Below are 21,461 nucleotides of genomic sequence, written 5' to 3' on the forward strand. Positions count from 1 at the left end.
ATGGCAGCTGCTGTGTACCTGGCCTGCGCTTCCCCTCTGTACTAGGGTGCTTCTGCCTCCCTGGACTGCCTCTGCAGGCTGCCTCGCTCTCCCTCTCCCAACTGTCACCCCATCTCTCCAGCGCTGGGCAAAGCTGGGAGCAGGCCACCCAGCTGTCTCCTGGCCTCTGGTAAAGGGAGAGATTTTACACTGCTTAAAATACCAGTGGCAACTCTTCATGTTTCCCTGGGCAAGCCTCAGACTCGCAGAGCTTAGCCCTGTCGGCGCAGCACTGTGTCCTGGGCTATCAGCCCAGCACTGAGCTCCCTGCACACGCGCACACACACCAGTGCCAGCAGCAGAAACGGGGTCTGTCACACACAGGCCTGGCAGTCACTCCTTCAGTAGGGTGATCTGGTGGACATGTACGGTGCTTTGGCTCTCTTCTCCCATGGCTGTGAGTCCTTCCCCCTCTATCTCACCAGTTCCAGCCTCCCCCACGGGCAGTGCTGTGTGTTCGCTGTGTGCAGTGCTTGTACACACCGGGCTCTGGCATGGCAGTCCTTGCCCTAGGCAGTCTCTGACCCTGCAGAGGAGCTGGGAAGCAATGGGGGGTGCCAGGCATTCCCATGCTGTGGAGCTCTCTGCACCGCTGGCAGGAACGTGGGCTTTGCATGGGAGAGGACTTAGGCTCCGTGCTAGCATGCCTGTAGGGAGGCCAGGCTGGGAGCGCCACGCTGATGATTTTCATGCAAAGGAATGCTGAGTTCCAGGCAAAGGCGTCAGCCTGCGGCTTAGCCGAGCTTGGCCCAGCACAAAGTAGGCTGTTGAATTTACTGAGATAAGGGCCCCAGGATTTTATTAAGAGGCTTGGCTTCAATAATGAGGCTGCTGTGAGCGGCATGCTGCTATGTGTAGGGCCCAAACTGTTAACCGCGGTTCTAAGAACCCAGAGCTCATGGTAACTTGTTCTTGGCAAGGCGGTGCAGGCAATAACTCGCTGGAGACACGGCCGTCTGACCGATAGATGGCTGGCGCAATGGCACAGTACAGGAGTGCTTTCCCTTCAGTTAGTCGCAAGCACTTCCACACGTCTGCAACAGGTTAGTAAAACACCCCCAAAATCAATAATTACCGAAGTCTGGAGCTGGCTTTGAGTGGTATAAGGACAGCTGGCCGATTGGCTAGTCTTTCGCCTGTCCTTGGGGATCCTGCGAAATGCGCACGAAGTGCTCCTGAGGAGTCCACCGACCCCATACTTTCTCTCCTTGTTTGTTTGGCTTAGTGTAGCAACATGTCAATAAAAAACCTTGTTAAACGCTTCAAAATTTAAATGAGGTTTTCTCAAACCATTAGTTAAATGTGTTTCTGCAGAGTCCGCATGTCTTGAGGGCCCTGACAAACACATTCCAGAGGGCAGACATAGATCATTTTCCTGTTTTTCTAAAACACATACCTCAGCAATTTCACCAGAGCTCTTACCAGGAAGGATAGTCGCCCCCCCTCCCCCACCCTTGCTCAGTTATGCTAAGGCTGTTGCAGAGGCCTGCTAAAATCTACTGATTTAGCTGCTTTTGGCAACAAGGATGCTAACCAATATTTCAATTAATGGTAGTGATCCTGGCATTTTGCTAGTCCGCTAAGAGCTCCCCGTACAAAAGGACACGGTTTTGCATGCATCACCCATTTTCCCGCTGGCTCCAGCAGAACCTCTGAGAGCCAGTGTTTGCCCCTGGCTTTCACAGACAGGCTGTGCTGGAATAAACCTGCTGTTCCCTGCCAAGCTGTCGGTGCTGGCCGGTCGCCATTTGAAAGGGACCCCACCACACTCAGTAACCTGATCCGTAAAGGGGTGTTGCCAGGTGCAAGGTCATCCAGAAGTGCAGCCTAAGCCTTTCCCCAGCTCCCACTGCATCCTGTACTTTTATTGACTGAAAGAGGCTTGTGAATGTGTCTGCCGGGGGGGGTTGGGCTGCAGATCCAGGCTGACCAGAGGCCATTCTGCCCACTCGCCCCCTGAACTGGGGAGTGTTTGGCAGGGAGCAGGGCCTGAATCATCCCCCCTTTGGATGTGCCCTGGGTAGGGAGTGGAGATGCTTCTATAGCAAAGTGCAGTATCAGCTGGCTATGGGACAACAGGCTCCTGTGACACGGGAGCACTCTGTAACCCCCATCTCACTATTTATGTATAATTGTGATCTTGCCTGCCTTGTAAGACTTCAGGGGAAAGGTTATGAGCTGCTGAAAGTCACTGTTCTATCTGTTAGTGCATATGAAGTTATGAGATTGTGTCGTATGGTTGTCAGTAAAACAGGCTGTAAGTTGGGGAATTGGCCAGATATTATCTCCCCAGAGACAACAGCGAGAAAAGTAACTAATGTCCGGGCAGGTGTCAAACAACCATCAACAGCCGTTGTCCAGTAAGGGAGCTACAAAATCAATGACTCGCCTGCATAAGGCCACACGAGGGAAATTGCTCAACCTTGCCTGTGAACTCAGCAATCCCCCGCAGACATGCCTGGACTTGTGTTCTCCAGGCACTTGGACTAAGGGTATAAAACAGAACATAGGCCAAGCATGGGGTCCCTTTCTCCTTCCCCCACCTACATTTCAACTAGCAACAAGGATACCGAGAACGCTGAAGGCTCCAACAGAGGGGACTGGCCCAGGTTTCGAGGGTGATACCTGTGTACTGTAACATCCAGCAGGGTGAGAAAAACTGCTTAATCTAGCGATCGCCCAGTCTAATAGGGTTGAGAGTTTAGGCTGCGTGCTGTCAAAGTTAGACTCAGGACTCACAGTTTGTCAGACCACTCTGTTTTATTAGCACAGCGCTCTGCTAATACACCCAGATAATGTGAGCACCATACAAGACACAAACTATCTTATTTATACAGATAAAAGGGGGGGGAGCACTTAGCAGGATAACAAAGGAAGCAGAATCTGATAAGTTTACCTGGGCTAGGCATGCATATCTTATCTCCTTACTAACTATTAGCGATCTTCTGTTAATGTTTCCCCATTAGCACCCTTGTTTATGCCTAATGTTTCTTTTCCTGGCACCTGTATTTCAACATTTCTTATTTCTGCTTAAAGGTACATACAACATTTCTTTAATCCATTCTTATTTTTACAATATAATTCATTCTACTTTCACAGTGCTTACCTTTTCTTTTCTTTTGGTAAGCACTCTGACTTTTTGCCTATCACTTAAAATCTATCTTGTTTTACTGGTTATCTTTACCAGTGAGTTTGCCAGTTTGGGTGTATGTCCACTCTCCATGATGAGGTGTGAACCAATTAATAAGATGGTATATTGCTGAGGTACAAGGCTGGGAGCTGGAGCAGTTTGGTTGGTTTCTTTCTCTGTGCGATTCATGAGTGGCTGTGGGAGCATTCATGCAATCTATACCCCTGGGGGAATTCTGCGCCACTGTGCCAGCGCCGACTTTCTAACAGGGAAGCCACAAGAGTGGTCATGCAACCCTCCCCAGCAGTATGTTTTGGGTGCCCAGGGAAGCCAGCAGAGAGGTAAATCACTCTGGGGAGGCCGTGGGATGGGGAAAGACCTGGCTGGTGGCTCGTTCCCTGAGATGGGCTCAGTTTTCTGTCCTGGCTGGGCTGGGGAGGACAGGACTTCCTTTTCTCTTGTACAGCAACCGGGGCCAGGTCAGACCCACCCCCAGATTTCTCACTGGCTACAGGAGCCAGAAGCTCTGCAAACTCCCCCCCCAACCCCCCGTTTCCTGCAGCTATCGCTCCTCAGCTGCAGGGGGAGGGATCCCTGCTCCACCATCTGCCCAACCCCCGTGCATCCAAACCCCCCTCATACCCAGACCCTCCTGCTGAGCCTCATCCCCTCCGGCACTCAGACCCTCCCATGCTGAGCCCCACTCCCCCTGCACCTGGATCCCCACCCCACTGAACCCCACTTCCCCAGCATCTGGACGCCCCCAACACCCAGATCCTCTATCACCCCCCACATCCAGACTCTCCCCTGGCTGAGCCCCAATCACCTTCACCTGGACCCTCCTGCAGAGTCCCATTACCATTGCACCCAGAACCCCTCAGCAAGCCCCTGTGCATCCAGATTCCCCTGCACCCAGATCCTCACCTGGCAGAGCTCTTGGCTATTATGCCGGAAGCCCTGGCTGGGTGATAAGGAATTTGGGGTGTTTCTGACTCCGACAGTTTGCTGAAGTGCCCGGCCATCAGGGCTCCAGAGCAGACTGGCTTCCAAGGCTCAGCTTGTGCAGTCCTGTCACTAGAGCAGTGATCCCCAGACTTTTCCTCTTGTGCCCTCCCCCCCCAGTAACAGAATGTGTCTGCACCCCCACCCCAGGCCCAGAGGGGAGTCACGGTGGCCGGGAGCTGAAAGCAGGGGCCTGTGGCCGAGTCACTGTGGGAACAGGGCCATGGCTGGGGCTGAGGGCCAGAAGCAGAGCTGGGAGCAGAGTGGGGCTGAGTGGTGCTCCCTCCCTGTCCCTTTGTGGGGGCTGGCCCGGGCCCCACCATGCCCCCCTGGATGTTTCTCTGCACCCCCCACCCCACCCCAGAGTTTTGGGACCACCGAGCTAGAGCAATGCTGGGAAAAGGACAGAGCAAAGTTGTGATGTGTGGCTACAACGAGGTGCCAGGATCAGAATCCAGGCGTCTTGGGCTGCCTGGTCCCAGCAGCTGCCCAGCACCCCAGTCAGAAGGCGTTGCTGCCACCAGCCTGCCCCACATCCTAGTGTCCTTGGCTCTGCAGCCTTCATGTGACGACGTGAATGTGAGCATTGAGGCTCAGAGCTTGCCAGTTTCCTGCTCCCACTGGTTTGCTGTGTCTTGCAGGTGACCAACGAGATCACTCCCGTCCTGTCCTACTCCTACATGGCCGTCCTGGTGCCCATCTTCCTGCTGACGGATTACCTGCGCTACAAGCCGGTGCTGGTGCTGCAGAGCCTGAGCCACATCTCCATCTGGCTGCTGCTGATCTTCGGCACCAGTATCCTGGCCATGCAGTTCATGGAGTTCTTCTACGGCATCACCATGGCAGCCCGCGTGGCCTACTCCTCCTACATCTTCTCCCTGGTCACCCCCTCGCACTACCAGCGCATGGCCAGCTACTCCCGCTCTGCCGTGCTGATGGGGGTCTTCACCAGCTCGGTGCTGGGGCAGCTCTGCGTCACCGTGGGCGGGGTGCCCTTCATGACGCTCAACTATATTTCGCTGGGGTTCATGCTCTTTGGGCTTGTCCTGACACTCTTCCTGGAGCAGCCCAAGCGAAGCCTCTTCTTCAACAAGAGTGGTGCCCCCCCGCTCTCAGAGCTGGACAGGATGCACCCCGTCGAGGGCAAGCCAGTGCCCCCCGCACCCTCCCGCTGGCGCAGCTCGGCCCTCTTCCGTATGCTGAGGGAGCTCGGCACTATTGCCAAGCTGCCCCAGCTGCGGCTCTGGTCCCTCTGGTGGATCTTCAACTCTGCCGGCTACTATCTCATGCTCTATTACGTGCAGCTCCTGTGGAATGAGATTTACCCCACCACGGACAATCGCAAGGTCTACAACGGCGGGGTGGACGCCGCCTCAACGCTGCTCGGTACACAGCCCTGTCTGCCTCGGGACGTCCCCCCTTGCTCCCCTGTGCTGCGTGGTGTCCAAAGGGGTCTCTGTGGGCTCGTGTAGCGCTACCCAGCAGGAAGACAGAGGGAAGGACTCTGGAGGCCAAGGGGATTACAAGGCATGAGCCCCACACTTGGCATGTCCTGAGCCAGGCACTAATGCCCCAGGAATGTGCTGCATGTGACCTCACTGGGCTTTTCTGAAACAAAAGCTGCTCCGCACAAGGGATTAGCTCCCAGCTGGATGCGAGTCGCTGCTCGCAGTCTGCCTCCCTTGCAAAGCCGCTGCAGTGCGTGGCCCACACGGCGCATTTCTGTGCAAGGCAGGCCCCTGCTGGAATGGGAGTGGGCAGGGCCTAGGAGTCCTAGCCGGGCAAAGGTCTTCTCCGCAGCAAAGCTGCACTAGTTTAAATGCACCAGGAATGTCAAAAGGCTTAGCGAATGAGAGGCCAACCCGTGCAGATGCTCCAGTTTGGGTTTAAGAGCCATTTAAATCTGTCCCTCGTTGACGTGAACTAGACCCCAAATTGGTTTAACCCCAAATCAATGTCCACACAAAGGGTTTACTCCCGTTTAACTAAATGGGTTTGCCGTCTGCCCTGTTGTTACATGGGTGCAGCTTTCCCATGTAGCCATGGGCTGAGTGCAGGAGCACACAGAGCATCTGCCTGAACTGGGCCTGCCCCCAGACTGGAGAGTTTTGCCTCCATTTTCACTGTTGAATTTTGCAGCCTGGAAGCTGTCTGACCTGTTGCACTCAGCTGAAGAATGCATGGCTTAGCAGCCTGTAGTGAGCGGGAAGTGGGGCATGCCCTGAGTCAGTCTCAGCTCCAGCGGTAGCCAGAGCTCTGGGCTGTATCGCAGTTGGTTCTGGAGGGTGCAGAGGTAAAGCTTGGCCTGTGTATGCAGTAGCAGGTTGGGAAAGCACTTAGCCAGGGAGCGGCCCTAGCCACTGACCATCCTCCCAGGGACTCTCTCTGAGTTAAAACTCCTGAGCTTGCAATATCTCACACCTGTTACCCTCGTGCAGGGCTGGTGCAACCATTTTGGCAACCTAGACAGTTGCCTAGGGCCCTGTGGTGGTGCTCCTGAGGGCTCCCCGGGTTGTGAGACCTCACCACCACCTGCCCTGAGCAGGAAGTGGTCTTGTCTGTGCCTGTGTAGCTCTGCTCCCTGAAACCTCTAGCCCGTGGCCACAGACAAGCACTGACTGCCAGGTCTCTGCAGCTTTACCCCCTCTGTGCAGGCTAGTGACAAACACAGCAAACCCGGAGTCCTTGACACACTCCCTGCAGCATCCAGCCCCTGTCACTGCCATGCTCAGAAATGACCAGGTAAGCTGTCCCCAAAGAGACAGTGTGCGCACAGCACAGGCTCAGGCCTTCAGAACAACACAGCACAGATCTAGCCATAGTGACAACACACACAAGTTTATTTATGAAGATTGAGCTTTAAGAGCAATGGTAATAAGAACACCAGGTTATGTGTGAAACAAAGAGGATAACACGCTTCTTAGAGTCTAAGCTTCACTCTGTCAGGCCCAACTCCTTGGCTATAGCAACTTCTCACCCCGAGCAACTACCCCGCAGCACGAGCCCACAGGGCCCGCTAATATCCTCAGAGCTGGATGAGCCAGGGCTCCTTTTCCCGCTCTCTGACAGGCCAGTAACCCTTGGAAATGCCCCTTCTGAAGGGAAGCCCCTCAAGAAGCTCCTCTTCCCCATTGCTTGTCCTCGGGTGAGCTGCCCCTTGCTCTCATGGCAGCCTGCTTTTCCTGTTAGTGTCACATGGCAGTTGCTGTCCATCAGGGCCAGGGACTAGCCATGCTTGTGTCTGGCAGAAGTCCGGGTGGTCCACTTGGCCTCGGTACAGCCTTTAAAACATGATTTCAGCACATATACACGTTTCCTTTACTAGTGTCAGTCCATGCATTTCACAATGGCCTTAGCGAGCGGTGTGCCAGCACTTTCGTTTGAGCCCTCACAGCGTACCCTTTGGATCTGCCTTAGGAGAGCAGTGTGTTGGGTGCAGTGAGTTTGTCAGGCCTGGAGGAGTTGCTGGCAGAGAAGTGACTCCTCTGCCGTTTGGCATTGAGGGGCTCGTAGGCTGGCTGAAGGGAGGTGGCAGAGAGCAGAGATGGCTGCTTGGCAGGTCGCAGGTGCCTCAGCACGGCCCCCAGACTCTCCACAGCGCCACACTCACAGGAGTGCTGGTGTCTGCCAAATGAGTGTGTCCCATGGAAAAGGCAGAGCTAGAGGGGCAGAGCCAGGGCTGGGAGGGCAGTGCCATGGCAGAGTGACTGAATGCCCTGGAACTGGTGCTCAGTCGCTGGGGCAGATGGGGGGGTGTGAGTGGTGAACTTACAGACGCCCAGCTGCACACATCTGTTCCTTGCGTGCTGCTATCTCCGTGCGGCCCTGGATTACTTCCTATCACCACTGCACCAAGTGCAGCCAGGCAGGCTCCTGCTGCAGGCATGGGCCCTACCCTGTGGGCAGCCGTTAGTCACCGACGCCTTGTCTCCCCAGGTGCCATCACTGCCTTCGCTGCTGGCTATGTGAAGATCCGCTGGGCGCGGTGGTCGGAGCTGGTGATTGGCGCCGCGACAGCCTTCCAGGCTGGGCTGCTCTTGCTGATGAGCACCACCAGCCACATCTGGCTCTGCTACGGGGCCTACATCCTGTTCAGGGGCTCCCACCAGTTCCTGGTCCCCATAGCCATGTGAGTTGGGGTGTCTCGCTCTGCTGGGGCCCCCCCCCAGTAATACGGACACGGGTGCATAGTCCTGGCTGCAGCTGGACGCCAGCTCAGCCATTCCCCCAGCGGGTGAGCTGGTGTCAGAGTGCGGAGAAGGTGTGCTGCAGTGAAGGATTGGCGACTGGCCCCGAGCTGCGCCTGGGGGCTGGGCCCCTCTTTCACCAGGGAGACAGGGCGAGTGCAGCCGGGGCTTTCCAGTGGGGCACCTCAGCCCACATCCAGAGAGGCCTGCTGACCCTCACGCTCCTCGTTGATGCAGTGCCTAGCGGTGGCTGGATGGCCTGGGGTTTGTCTGAGTTGTAGGTGAGACTGTTTCCAGTGATGTACATCCCAACCCCCTGGCTGGTGCAGGTCACTGCTGTGCAGGTCACAGTTCGCATGGCATCTGCCTTCTCCAGCCCCTTACGGGTGTGGGCACAGCAGCACCACTGCCTTCGGCCCAAAGCACACTGGAACTGGAGCCTGCAGGAGCCCCAGTCCTGCAGCACCCCCTAAGCCCAGCCTCCAGGGCTTAGATGGGCTCAAGCTGCTCTGGTGTGGTGGGGCCGCTCTGCCGCCCCGAAGGCTGAGACAGCAGAGAGAAGCCCACTGTTGACACTGGACCACAGGCACTGCACAGTCAGATGCAATGCTGGGCTCTGCCAGCCTAAGGCAGGAGGTGGGCATGCCAGGAACTGTGTGTGGCATATTTCTTCAGGGCCTGGGGGTGGGATTTTGGGAGGTGCTGAGTGAGCACATCCTCTCAGACCCAGGGCCCCTTGAGTGCTCCTGTAACCAGGTGTTTGGTAACTCCCACCCTGTGCCTCTCATAGAGATCCCAATGGGTCACCCAGGCCCTAGCCAGGAATTTCTACCCTGCTCTATAACCCACAGCTCGGCTGTGAGCAGCTGGGAGAACAGCAAGACAGCTTGCAGCTCAGCAGCAGGGCAGTGGCTGTCAGAGCACAGGCAGACAGATATGTTACATGCACATGGGGACGGATCTCCTCGGCTGGGCCAGGGTCAGCAGGTTCAGGCAAGGCGATAGTGGCACTGGCTGAGGAGCTGGCTATATGTTCGCTGTCAGCCAGATGCAGATGCTGAGTAACTTCTTTCTTCTTGCTTTGACGGCAGTTTCCAGATTGCTACCTCCCTCTCCAAAGAGCTCTGTGCCCTGGTGTTTGGCGTGAACACCTTCTTTGCCACCATCCTGAAGACCATCATAACCATGATCATATCAGACAAGCGAGGCCTGGGCCTTTCAGTGCATCCACAGGTAAGGGGGCTGCGCAGCTTCCCCTGGGCTGCCAGTGGGGAGCCACTAGGGAGGCCGAGTGGGTCGGATTGGCCCAGGCCGAGAAGCCTGTGGAAGGGCTGTTTGGGCAGGATAAGGGAAAGTGCCAACAGCCATGAACGTAGCCGCTGGGCGGGCAGGCCAGGGGTGTGACTAGTGGTCTGTGTGGCTGTGTTGCCCCTGGGCAGGCAGGCCAAGTTAGCTCATGACAACATGTGGCCCTGTCATAGTATTCCTTCCCAGATCTGAACCTTAGAGTTCAGAAAACGAGATACTAGCATGATTCCTCTAAGCCATTCACAGTCTTGCCAACTACAGAACCAGTTTCTCCTCTGCTGCTAGAACAGGGCCTCATCCTCCCTGATTGAACTAACCTCATTATCTCTAGCTTGCTTGCTAGCATATATGTACCTGCCCCTGGATATTTCCACTACATGCATCTGATGAAGTGGGTATTCACCCATGAAAGCTCATGCTCCAAAACGTCTGTTAGTCTATAAGGTGCCACAGGATTCTCTGCTGCTTTCACAGAATCCAGGACTAACACGGCTACCCTCTGTACGTGACTTCTAAGCTAATACCAGCTTAGATCTGCTAGCACTGCCACCTACCCAAAAATATAGTGTTTTGGGACACTCTGAATCTCCCCAAACTTCCGTGGGGAACCCCAAAACCCAAATCCCTTGGTTTTCTTAAAACAAGAGAAATAAACCATTCCCCCATCCAGTACTTATCCCTCCTGGGCTAGCCCTGAAGAGACTACTGATCAACTCTTTAATTGCACAACACAGAGAAGCATGTCCCCTTTCCCTCCACAAAGAGGCAACAGATTCAGGAAAAACAGATGAGAGATTCCACACTCTCCCCCCCTCATCACGTCTGTCCCCCACCAGTCCTGGTAGGTTTAAACGCCAGTCCCTGGATTAAACAGGGAAACAAGGAAAAAAATCAATCAGGTTCTCTTAAAGAAATCTTTTAATAAAAAGAAGGAAAAAGTTAAAGAATTATCTCTGAAACTTCAAAGATGTAAATATTACAGGGTCCTATAGCTTACAGACACTAGAGAGAAACTTTCCCCCCAGTACCAATACAAATCAAAATATTCCCAGCAACTACACATATAAAAGTTAACCAGCCAGATCCACATTTGCAAATAGAGAAAAACAATCAAGAAGACTAAAACCGCCTGTTCTTACTTACTATTTGAACAGAAACTTAGAGAGACTGTAGTAATGTCTGGTCTCTCTCAGACCCCCCAAGAGAAGAACACACAACGGACAAAGAACACACACAAAAGCTTCCCTCCACCCAGATTTAATAGTATCTTGTCTCCTGATTGATCCTCTGGTCAGGTGTTCCAATTCCCTGCTTGTAACCCTTTACAGGTAGAAGAGACATTAACCCTTAACAATCTGTTTATGACAGGGCCTCTAGCCTGGCTTCCTCCCTGCCCCTTCCCCATTGTTAGGGAAGCGCCTGCTACAACCTCAGCTGCCCTCCGCACCCCCCTCCGCCCCGAGGGTGCATTCAGGGCTGGCGTACGCACAATGGCATTTGGGGAGTGGTTGAGGCAGCTTTTTCTGAGGTTAACCTCACCGCATGCCCCATTTTTAAAACCCCCTAGAGCCCCAGCAAAGCCTTTGAAACCCAGTGTGCAGTGGCACCAGTGCTCTGACTGGCTTGTACGGGGAGTGGCTCATGCTTTGCCCATGGAGCCAGGTCTGTGCCTCTCTGCTGCTCACTTTTCCAAATGGGAGCTGAGCCTGAAGGCTGCCAAGTTCCCCAAGCCCTGGGAAATGAACATGTGCTTAGGAGCAACTCACTGGGGAAATGGCTGATGGGAAAATATAGCACCCTTCACGTAGGGGGCTGTTGGGAGGCTGGTGGCTGGACAGAGGCAAAGTTAAGGTTGTTTGGGCCAATTTAACAGTGTCCTTGTCATAGAGCCACTGCTCACCTCGAGCACCCTCTTGTGACAGGCCATGGCATGACTAGTATGCCTGCCTCAGTTTCCTTCTCAGGACTCTCTTGCCTTGGTAGTACCCTCCTTGGGGCTGGGTTGTTACAAAAACCTTGTGCAAATTTTCCAAAACACAACTCCCCAAATGGTCTAGTTATCAATCAGTCCCGTGTACGTAGTCCTTAAAATCCCATGACATGACACCCCCACATATCACACGCCAGCATCTTCTGCCGCGCCTGGGTTCCTCTTGTGTCCTTCTGGCAGGACACCCACCCCAGCCATCAGCTGGGGTGCAACTCGGCTCTTCCCAGCAGGACCCAAGGCCTCTGCGGTCAAAGATGGGGGTTGCACTCTAGCCTCTCATCCTTGCCAGTAAAGCATCCCTCACTGCCCTCAGCCCACTCCCTGCTCCCCTGCGTCCAGCTCTTCAGCGTGGGGCAGGGCTAGCCTTAGGGAAAATGGTGCCCTGGCCCCTCCTGCCTCCCCTGGCCTCCACACATCCCCCCATTGCCCCTGGCCCCCGCTGCCTCCCCCCTATTGCCCACACGCCCCAAGCTTGCCCTGCTCCTTGCCTCTTGAGCAGGGCGCCCTGGGCAGTTGCCCACTCGTAAGGTCGGCCCTGCATGGGGATGTCAGGAGGAAGCTCATCCGCTGCTTCCTTGCCTCCGCCTGCAGCTTCAAGCCACCAGGCGCCTCCCTCTGCTGCGCTTCTGGCCTTCAGCCTTCCCCAGAAATCCCTGCAGCTCCCTTCTGGGACCATCCACAATCCCCCAGCAGCTCTCACCTGCCCCACGCCTGACTGCCTGGGTCACTGACCCTCAGCCCCCCGATCCTTTTCAGTCCCTGCTGCTGCCCTGCCCTCTTGGCTGGCTGACAGGTTGTCCCTGTTCTTTGCTGGCAGAGGGCAGCCCCCGGGCTGGGCCTAGTGTCCAGGGGTGGCACAGCTCCTGTTCTCAGCACTGGTGAGCTACAGTGCAGCCAATGGGGAACAGCCCAGTTACAGCTGTTCCTGCAGGTTGTGCACGCTCTGTGATTGTGTGCCGCTCCTCCCGTAGGTTGTGCACGCTCCGTGATTGTGTGCTGCTCCTCCAGGCCCCCCCATCACACCACAGTTATCAGGGAGCTAAGCGGCTACCTGCTCCTGGGTACAGAGAGTGCAAGGGGCGCCACTCTGTCCCCAGCTGCCTTTAACCCCTCGGTGCCAGCCAGCAAGGCAGGGCAGTGCTGGCTGAGGAGGGGCAGGCTGTGGGTTTAACCGGGACTCTGGTGTCATGTGCTCTCTCTCCCCCTCAGTTCTACGTGTACTTCGCCTACTTCACGCTGCTGGCAGTGGTGTACCTCGGGGCAGCAGTGTGCGTGGCCGTGAGGCACTGCCGGCACAAGGTGCCCCAGGAGCCGGCGTTCGCCAAGGAGCTCAGCAGCCCTGCTGAGGAGGTACCAGGGAAGGAGAAGAGCGCAGAGCCGGGCAGCGTGCACATCTGAGTGCATCTGGGAGAGGAAACCCAAGGGAGTGGCCTGTGTGCACACCCCACCCCATCACAGTCCTCTCACCTTCCTCGCAGTGTCAATGTGCGGCTGAGAAAGCAAGGAGCACAGGCCAGGCTGGGGCTGCAGTCCTAGCCCAGCTTGTAGGGGTCACCAAGCCCCAGGGTTGTGCGCACCCTTGGTTCCCAGGCTGCCACTGCTGGCAGAGCCGCCACTCCCATCCATGCCTCCGCTCCCATCACAGCCTCAGTGCTGGCAAACCCCAGTGTTGAGAACTGCCTTTGAGGACAGAACGGCGCAAGCCCGGAGATCCCATTCCAGCGCCAGGCCTGGCCCCAGGGCTGCTGCATTGAGTGACCCGGCTCCGTTACTGACGCGGTTCCTGGGCTGGGTTTTCCCGATAGACACTTGTGTGCGCACACACTCATTCGGGGTGACCTGTGCCAAGCGTACCAAACTCACCTTAGGCTCCTCCCAGAACATGAGGCGGGGACTACACCTGAGATGTTGCTAAGACAAGCCATTGAGGCTCTTTTCTTCGCTTCTGGTGTCAGCCCTCACGGGTCCCGTGTTCCAGCTTTGCTCCACAAAGGCTAAAAGTGTGCTCTTTGGAGTGAAAGCTGAGTGTCCGGTGTAATCACCTGACTCCAGGCTCTGGGGCTTGGACCACTTCACCCGATGTGTCCCCCCATCAGTGCACTGCTTCAGCAACTGTCTGAATGGCACCTGTGCAGCCACTGCACTGCTACTGCCCTAGCCCGCCGCTTCCACGGCAGCTCCCCCGGGTCCCTCTGCACAAAGCATCTGACCCTCTGGTGTTGAATCTAGGTCTGCACGGGGAGGGCCAGCCAGCCCTTCCCCACACATGGCTCCGTAGCTTTGCAGCATGGCCCACAGAGCAGCCTTGCCCTGTACTACAGGGCTGGAAAGTCCTTGTGCTAAGCTAGGGCCTTGTGGCATAACTCTGCCCTGTACTGCATATGCCCAGGAGATTCAACCCGGGCGGGACCATGGTTGACTCTCCCTGCTCCCCGTGGGGGCTGGGCCGTATCACTGGGTTGGGCTGAGAGGGGCAGGTGAGCTGTGCCCTCCTGCCTGGCACACATCAGCTGACTGTAACAGATTGGGAGTCGGGAGAGGCGGCTGTAAGTGTGGGGGCGCATCTGGCAGCCCTTTCCAGCCCAGCGCGGAGCTAGTGGGCCCATTGCTGCCCTGTGCTCTTCTTGGGTCTGCAGCAGAGGCCACTGGGGCGGGGCAGCTCTAGCCCAGAACCCTTGGGTGCTGGAGAGGGGCACCGAGCAGCCTGTGCCCTCATGGGCAGTGCTGCCCTCTGTGCACAGCCCAGTGCCCTTGGCCTCACAGGGAGATGCATGGCCAGTGGCAGATACCGTGCTGTGAGACTCTGCTGGGGTGCCTTGCCTTGTGCGTGACGGCATCGCCCTTCCCCTGCCCACCAGCCTCAGCCTGAGCCAGGGCGTGTTTTAATACTGCTCAGCTGCATTCCAGCTCCTGGCCGTGCCTGCAAACGCTGCAGGGCTCTGCCAATCTAAACCATGCCTTAAACTGTGAACCCCCCCAACGCCCAAATTCCTCAGCACCATCTCCCGGCAGTGGCCAGCCCCCTTACTGCACATGCTCACACAGGAGTAAGGTTTTTTTTGTTGCTTTAAAGAGCTAATAACTGAGCCTGCTAGCTGTACATTAGTGCACCCCCATGGCTCATCGTGACTGTAAACCACGTTTAGTAACAAACCGTCACAGGGGTAAGTGCTACCGCGTGTCGAATAAAGCTAGACAGGGTTACACACAAACAAAAATAAAATGACACTGCACCGCCTGAAACCTGATTGACCAATGGGACTTCGCAAGAGGCTGGTCCAGTGTGGCTGGCCAGGCTCCGAGCCAGACCTGCACAGAGGGCAAAATGCTTGGGTCCAACGTGGCGCCCTGCTGATGGCGCCCAGAGGTCAGTGACCCTGTGACAAGGGGCAGCCGGGTTCCTGTTGATTTGTGTGGAAGGAACACGTCCAGTCCCAGGTAGGTGGCTGCCTTCCCGCCTGCCTGGGAGAAAAACCCGTTTCACCCTGTGTTTGCTCTGCCTTTGACAGGCACTAACAGTGAGTAGCCAGGGTTACTCCAGCCATTACAGTGACCTTACTCACCAGCGTGCCACAGGCATTCAGATGAGAGCTACGGGAATGTACAATCAGTCAGTTCAAGTCTGGGGCAGATCCAGTAAACCACTGAAATGTCTGCAGTGGAGCCCCCGAGGCTGGCGCCTGCTGGCTGGTCCCCTGCGTGTTAGCGCTGGGTCCCTAGTGGTAACTGCCCCTGCATTGGCTCTTCCTGCCACGGGGCTGGTCAAAGCCCACACACCACAAATCACTAGGCCCCTCTGTCATAGCCGCCCACATCATGTCCCTGGGCCGAGGCACTGCTGAGCCCCTGGGCTTGTGTGGCCAGGAGCCCCCACTCAGGCCTGGCGCCGTGCTGGGCAGTGTCCTAGCAGGGGGCTGTGAGGGCCTCAGCTCTGTTGCTCAGCTGGTCCTGTGTAAAGTCCAGCCTGGCATGAGGGCTGTTGTGCTGGCAGCGCTGCCTAGGTACAGGGCTAGGCTCTGTGTCCCAGCCTCCTCTGCACCTGAGATGGGCTGCTGGCTGAAAAGGCCCTGCCTGGCTCCCCCCCCCTCATCCCCAGCGTGCAGTGCTGGCCACACTGGAGAGGGCAGCTGGCAGCAGCCCATGTCTCATCCAGTGCCTGGTACCAGCTGAACTCTGAGCCAGCTGCCAGCTGGCAAGGGCCCTGGGGGGCGGGCATAGGTCAGGGCATCCCAGGAGCCTGCCTGCAGCCTGGACTCTACCCCGTTGCTCCCAGCCAGGCCAGCCCCTGCACACCATCTTGCCTGGCTTGGCCAGCCCAAGCCCCATGTGCGATTGCTCCAGCCCCAGAGCACCATCAGTCCCAGCACACATGGGCAGGCTCGGGGGTCACCCCGATGAAAGAGGAATCCACTCCCTGCTCATCTGCCCCCACTCGCCCCCAGGAGGCCCTTTCCCCAGAACAGTGCCAGCCCTGTTCTGTGCCCACCACCTGCTGCTGCCTCCCAGCGGTGCATTCACCCAGCCAGCTGGGCCCCGGCATGGCCCTTAGCACCTGTGGCTGGGAGGCACCAGGCACTGCCAGGCCCCATCACCCTCTTTGGGATTTCAGGGCCTGGCTTTAGCTCCCCCAGGTGTCCAGCTAGTCACTTTCCTAACCCCTGCTGGACAATTGATGCAGCCTGTTGGTGTGAGATTATGCGGCACCAGGGCCTGGGCTCCGTCTGGTCCTAGGGCTGCAGGGACTTGGGGCTTTATCTGGCACCGCAGCACTAGGGACATGGGGGCTTTGTCCAGCACTGCAATGCTAGGGATGCAATGGCCTGAGGCTTTGTTCAGTACCACAGTGCTAGGGGCATGTTTGACCTACAGCCTGGGGCTCCATCCGGCACCGTGCAAGCTGGTGTGGGGCTGGATTTCACACCAACGCTGATCCTGCTAGGCCTGTGCTCGGTACTTACTGACACTTCACCTTCCCATGGGGAGTGCAGCAGCAGGGGCTGGGCTGAGACCTCACTGCCACCCCCTGGGTAACAGCCTGTGACCATGGAGCCATGGAATCGGCTCCTAGCACAGAACATCGGGGCAGTGACGTCGATGCTACGCAGCTGCTGGGCTCTTCCCCCAGCCAGCCCCTGAGCCCAGTCAGCGTTCCACCTGCACTGCACCGCCCTGGGGGTCTCAGCTTCCCGGGCAGTCACATGGCACAAGAAACGCCAAGACTGACAGCTGCTAGTCCCGGCTGGGCTGGGGAGGGACCGGACTGCCTCTGCTTGGGGAGTGTCAGACCCACCTTTGGAACTTCCCCCGGCTGCAGGAAGCTCCATGACTGCTCTGACTCCATAGGCCACCCTCACTTCTGCATTGCCTTCAGAGCTGAGCTCCCAGCCAGCCAGGTCCCAGCCCTGGGAGTGGCCTCTGCAGGGGAAGAGGAAATCCCTCCCCAGCTCAGCCGCTGGAGCCCAGCATGTGATAGGTGCCCCACTCCCCTGAACAGCCAGATTTCACGGTCCGTGATGTGTTTTTCACAGGCATGAACTTGGTAGGGCCCTAATGGTGACAGATTCTGGAAGGGATAGTAAATCTCCTGTCTCAGGGTGTCAGCCAGACTCTAACAGAAACCAGAATGAGACACTGCACAAGACAGACCTCAGATCTGCTCCTTCCCTTTGGAGGATGCCAGAGTTCAGCTGCCTGCGTTTCTTACGGGCTAGCTACCGTGCATTCACACCCGTACATCTCTCTTCACAGCCACATGACAGAGTGCAAGAGGAGACTTTCCTTTATTCAGTGCCTTTAGAAAATGGTTTAAAGAACACAACTGACAAAAAATCAAAAATCCACAGGCTTTAAATTGCATTAATTACACAAATACAGTAGACAATAAGAAACAGGAATTGTGTGACTTGCACAGCCTTTATGGTAATAATTTCAGTACAATAAGAAGCTAGTTAAAAATGTAGCACCTCAGATTTTCAAAACTGATTAAAAAATCCTTTAGACATTAGTGCTTCACAAGTGTGGTACACGAGGAGTATAGAAGTGTGTGGAAGGCTTCTGGCTTTGAGGTGGGACATTCTCCTGGAGCTGATGCTCAGCTGCAGTATGGGACCTTAAATCCCACATCCAGACGTTCTCCTAACATTCAGACTTGCCTGTCATGGGCTGGGGCTCCCTCTGGAAGTTGGGCTTTATGGCAGCAAAGAAGCATCTCCACCCGGTAATGCTCATGGAGGTCACACAACCTCCCGGCCCTGACACCCAGGATTGCTAGAACAGGTACTTTTTAATTTGCCCTCTGGACACTCAAGGAAATGCCCCTTCCCTCCGCCCCCAAGCAAAGGAGAGTACATTCATTCCCCGCATCAGCGCATGCATTGCTCTCCCTTGCCCCTAACCAGTGTAAGGCACGTGTTGGCCGGGCTAGCCAGGGGAGGTGTGGGGAGGGGACCTTGCTAAAATGGCACCCCCCTCTCCCCAACCCCAGCTAGCCACTCTCCTGCAATGGGGAAGGCATTGCACAGAACAGTGAGGATTCGGCCTCTATTTGACTTTCCTCTTATAACTAGCCCCTTTGGTTCTTCCAACAAGGAAATGACTCTGCTTTCAAAGGACAGCCCGCCCCCCAACAGCTTACCCATGCCATGGGGGGAACCCCCCCTTTTTGCCACCCACTGTGGGGAGCAGGGCTCCGCCAGCAGGAACCCCACTGCCAGCTGAGAGGCACCTGGGGCTGGGGGCCTGGTCCCATTCCAGCTGCCCTGGGACAGATGGAGGAGGGGAGGTGAAGCTAGGGGCTATCAGACCAAGCTGAGGGGGAAGCCAACCTGCAAAGAGGGACACAGCTAGACACTCAGGGCCTTTCACCCAGCTGAGCCCCCGCAGGGTGCATGGCCAGCGACAGACAGCAAAGCCCTGGGATGTCACAGACCGAGCAGCAGAGCTGAGCTGATGACAGCCTGCACTGCTCCAGCTGCCAAAGAGGCCAGAGTGCTGTCCAGCTGGGGCTGTCACCCACCCCACAGCATGAGGACTGGCCATGCAGCCAGCTCTTCCGCTGGGCCTCCCCATCTCAACGAAGAGCATCTCGTGCTCTGGCACCCCACGTGGGGACCCCAGGGCCCTCTCTGTGACGACTGTCCTAGCAAGGGGGAAAACAGGTAACCAAGCAGAGTTCACCCAAGAATACAACTAACCTGGTTAAATATGAGGCGGATTAAAAGAGAGAGACCCGCTGCATGTACACCGGAGACAAGGAGACGGCCAGCACAGCCAGTCGGCTCAGCCCTCCAGATGCTGGCCAGCACCGGGCTGGCATTTCAAACTAACTCAACACTCTTTGGCTTTTCATCTGCTTCTCTGGGAATGGCTGTGTGAAGGGGGAAGCGGCTGCCCCGTTGGGGTCCCTCTCTGTGATCCAAGGAGCGGGTGGGGGCAGGTCACTTTTTGGAAGAGGTCATGAAGCTGTTCTCGATACACAGGACGATGAAGGCATTCCGGCAGCTGCTCACCTTCTGCTCCAGGAGCTTCCCCGAGCCCAGCGAGGAGGCTTGGCCCGTCACCACGCTATCGTCCGTCCTCCATGTCTCGCAGTAGCTCTCTGTGAGCCGGCGGCCCTTGGCGTCAGAGCCATGCCAGACATTCTTCTGAGGCCTGCAGTACAAGGCAATAGCTCACTGCCAAGCCCCTGGACACGAGCAACGGCTGGAGTGGCACAGTTTGCCAAGAGACCCCCTTGCAACCAACCCCTGGCCTCCCTTGTCGGAGCAGCAGGCTAGGCCGGAGATACCAATGCTCCCTTCCTGCAGCTTCCTGGGTGGCAATGAAACACAAAACCCCATGATGACCATGGCTGTGTGGAGGGGGGATGGGATCAAACCTGCCCTGGGGAGGGAGGCTGGAAACCAGTTTCCAGAGCAGCCCAGCATGGAGACCCCCTGCTCAGCGTGTGTCACCTGTTAGCATGGAGCTCCCACCACATCCAACCCCCTAGGACAGCGACCTGGCAAATCCCTCCATTTCCACGAACAAAGCCAAGAGAGGCCCCGAGGAATGCGGCCGGTGAGCTCCCCCCCTGGCAGTTCTCCCACACACAGGGGAACCTGGCTGGCTGGACACCTGGCTGGTTCACCTGGCCCTCTTTGAGCCAGGGAGACCGAGGCACTAGCCAGACAACTTACAACACCTAGGCCAAGGAGATCTGCTCCCCCACTCTTCCTTGCCCTGGTTACCAGTGGCTGCTGGTTACACAAAGGGTCTGCCCCCCCTGCCCAGCTTGGTGACTGTGGGCACCTCGCAGGAGTCATCTCCCCGTTAGCTATCACGGCTCTGCTTCCGCACACGCAGGGCAGATCCGGGGAGCAACATGCAGTCCAAGCCTGTGGGAACGGGGCCCAGAACCACCTAGCACACAGGCTAACCCCAGTACCTGACACTGCACTTAGCCAGGAGGTGGCCTTGTGCCCAGCGAGGAGCCCAGGACCTGCCCTGGGAGGCTAACAAGCCATTTTCACATGCACCGTTCCTACAGTAGACAGATCATTCCTGGCAGCGCCAGCAGCTTCTCCCTACGGCATTCACTTGCCTCACGTGATGCTGGCTGGGAATCATGAAACCCCGTCCCCTTCAGTGCCAGCCCGAAAGGGACCCCAGTGCCATGGGGACCCTGCAGCTGCACAGCACTGGGTTACTCCCTGCAGCGGCAGGAGGCAGCCGTTCTGGGACACCTACCACGCAGAGTCTCTCAGTACATCTCTTCCATCAAACGAGAGGATGCGAACACCAGCTCGGAACTGAGCCTCTGTGCCCGAGAACAGCGCCTCCCAGTTGTTAAACAGCACTTCATCCTTTGGGAGGAAAAACTAGTCACAGCACCGCAGCAATAGTGTCTGCTGGGAAAGCACATGTGACAAGCCAACCAGAGCCCCACTCCCCGCAAGGGATGCGCGGGAGCCCGGCCTCTCCGGCACTCAGCAGAGATGGCCGCCAGGAAGCAAGGCTGCCCATGGGCTGCATGAGGCTCCAATGCTTCCTGAGAGGTGCTAAGCGCCCCAATCCCCATCTACTGTTGTGGGAGCGAGGGCGCTTGGCACCACTTGTCGGATCAGGCCCTGCTGCCCCACGTGACAGGTGCACCAAGTGCTGACGGTGGGCTTGCTGCACTGAGCACGGCAGCACTCACATCTGCAGTGTGCGTTGCTTGCACACTGGCCTGTGTTTGTTGAGGTCTGGGCTCAAATCCTGACGGGGGACACACATGCAGTGGGGCTGGCACTCCCTGCACATGCGCTGCCTGCACTGAACTGCCCCAGGCTCAGCAGGATTGCAGGCCCCCAGCCGTGCTGCCAGTGTGGGCAGACCTGGAGAACAGAAGTGCAGTCCACCTTTGCCAGAGGCCCCTGCTCCAGCCAGCCTCTCTGAGTGCTAACAGGCTAAGCCCAGGGTGTGTACACACCGCCCCCGGCGTACCCAGAGGTTGACAATGGGCACCCCGCTCCGGTCGGCTCTGCGCACAATGCTGTACAGGTCTTGCAGCCGGGAGGACAGGAAGGCTCGGAATGTGCCCGTCAGCCCAACTGCCCGGGCCTGCTGGAAGCACTGGAAGTCGGCTCCACGGATGCCACGCATGCTGCCGCTCAGCGGGGCGTTCAGCGCCACCAGGTGGAGCTGGAACGACAAGGCAAACAGGACCCGACGTGCTGTGGCCAGTGGCAATTAGCATCTTGCCCTCACCCGCCAGTTGCGTCCTCCCACCGCCATGCAGAGATGGGGAGCCAGCAACAGCGCCTGCTCTTGGGAAAGCGCCAAC

General features: G+C 57.0%; 3 protein-coding genes across 4 annotated transcripts in view; 1 reads left to right on the plus strand and 2 right to left on the minus strand.

Moving 5' to 3' along the window:
* LOC116818559 (uncharacterized) overlaps nt 1-3,726 on the minus strand; it is a 98,391-nt gene extending 94,665 nt beyond the window's left edge. Inside the window, exon 1 of the mRNA XM_075069883.1 lies at nt 3,549-3,726. The gene's annotated coding sequence lies outside the window, so the exon portion shown is untranslated. The remainder of the gene's footprint in view (nt 1-3,548) is intronic.
* The window catches only part of SLC19A1 (solute carrier family 19 member 1), a 40,893-nt gene extending 25,994 nt beyond the window's left edge, over nt 1-14,899 (plus strand). For both annotated transcript variants that reach the window (XM_032769545.2, XM_032769536.2), the window contains 4 exons: nt 4,813-5,557; nt 8,108-8,300; nt 9,450-9,591; nt 12,866-14,899. In XM_032769545.2, coding sequence (XP_032625436.1) covers nt 4,813-5,557; nt 8,108-8,300; nt 9,450-9,591; nt 12,866-13,054 — 1,269 coding nt within the window. In that variant the 3' untranslated portion in view covers nt 13,055-14,899. The remainder of the gene's footprint in view (nt 1-4,812; nt 5,558-8,107; nt 8,301-9,449; nt 9,592-12,865) is intronic.
* Nucleotides 14,900-17,420: 2,521 nt separating this feature from the next.
* Nucleotides 17,421-21,461, minus strand: part of COL18A1 (collagen type XVIII alpha 1 chain) — a 112,601-nt gene continuing 108,560 nt past the window's right edge. Inside the window, exons 40-42 of the mRNA XM_075069885.1 lie at nt 21,122-21,319; nt 20,384-20,499; nt 17,421-19,306 (exon numbers count right to left, since the gene is read on the minus strand). Coding sequence (XP_074925986.1) covers nt 19,093-19,306; nt 20,384-20,499; nt 21,122-21,319 — 528 coding nt within the window. The 3' untranslated portion in view covers nt 17,421-19,092. The remainder of the gene's footprint in view (nt 19,307-20,383; nt 20,500-21,121; nt 21,320-21,461) is intronic.

The sequence above is a fragment of the Chelonoidis abingdonii genome, chromosome 10 (assembly GCF_003597395.2).
Source record: "Chelonoidis abingdonii isolate Lonesome George chromosome 10, CheloAbing_2.0, whole genome shotgun sequence".
NCBI lineage: Eukaryota > Metazoa > Chordata > Testudines > Testudinidae > Chelonoidis > Chelonoidis abingdonii.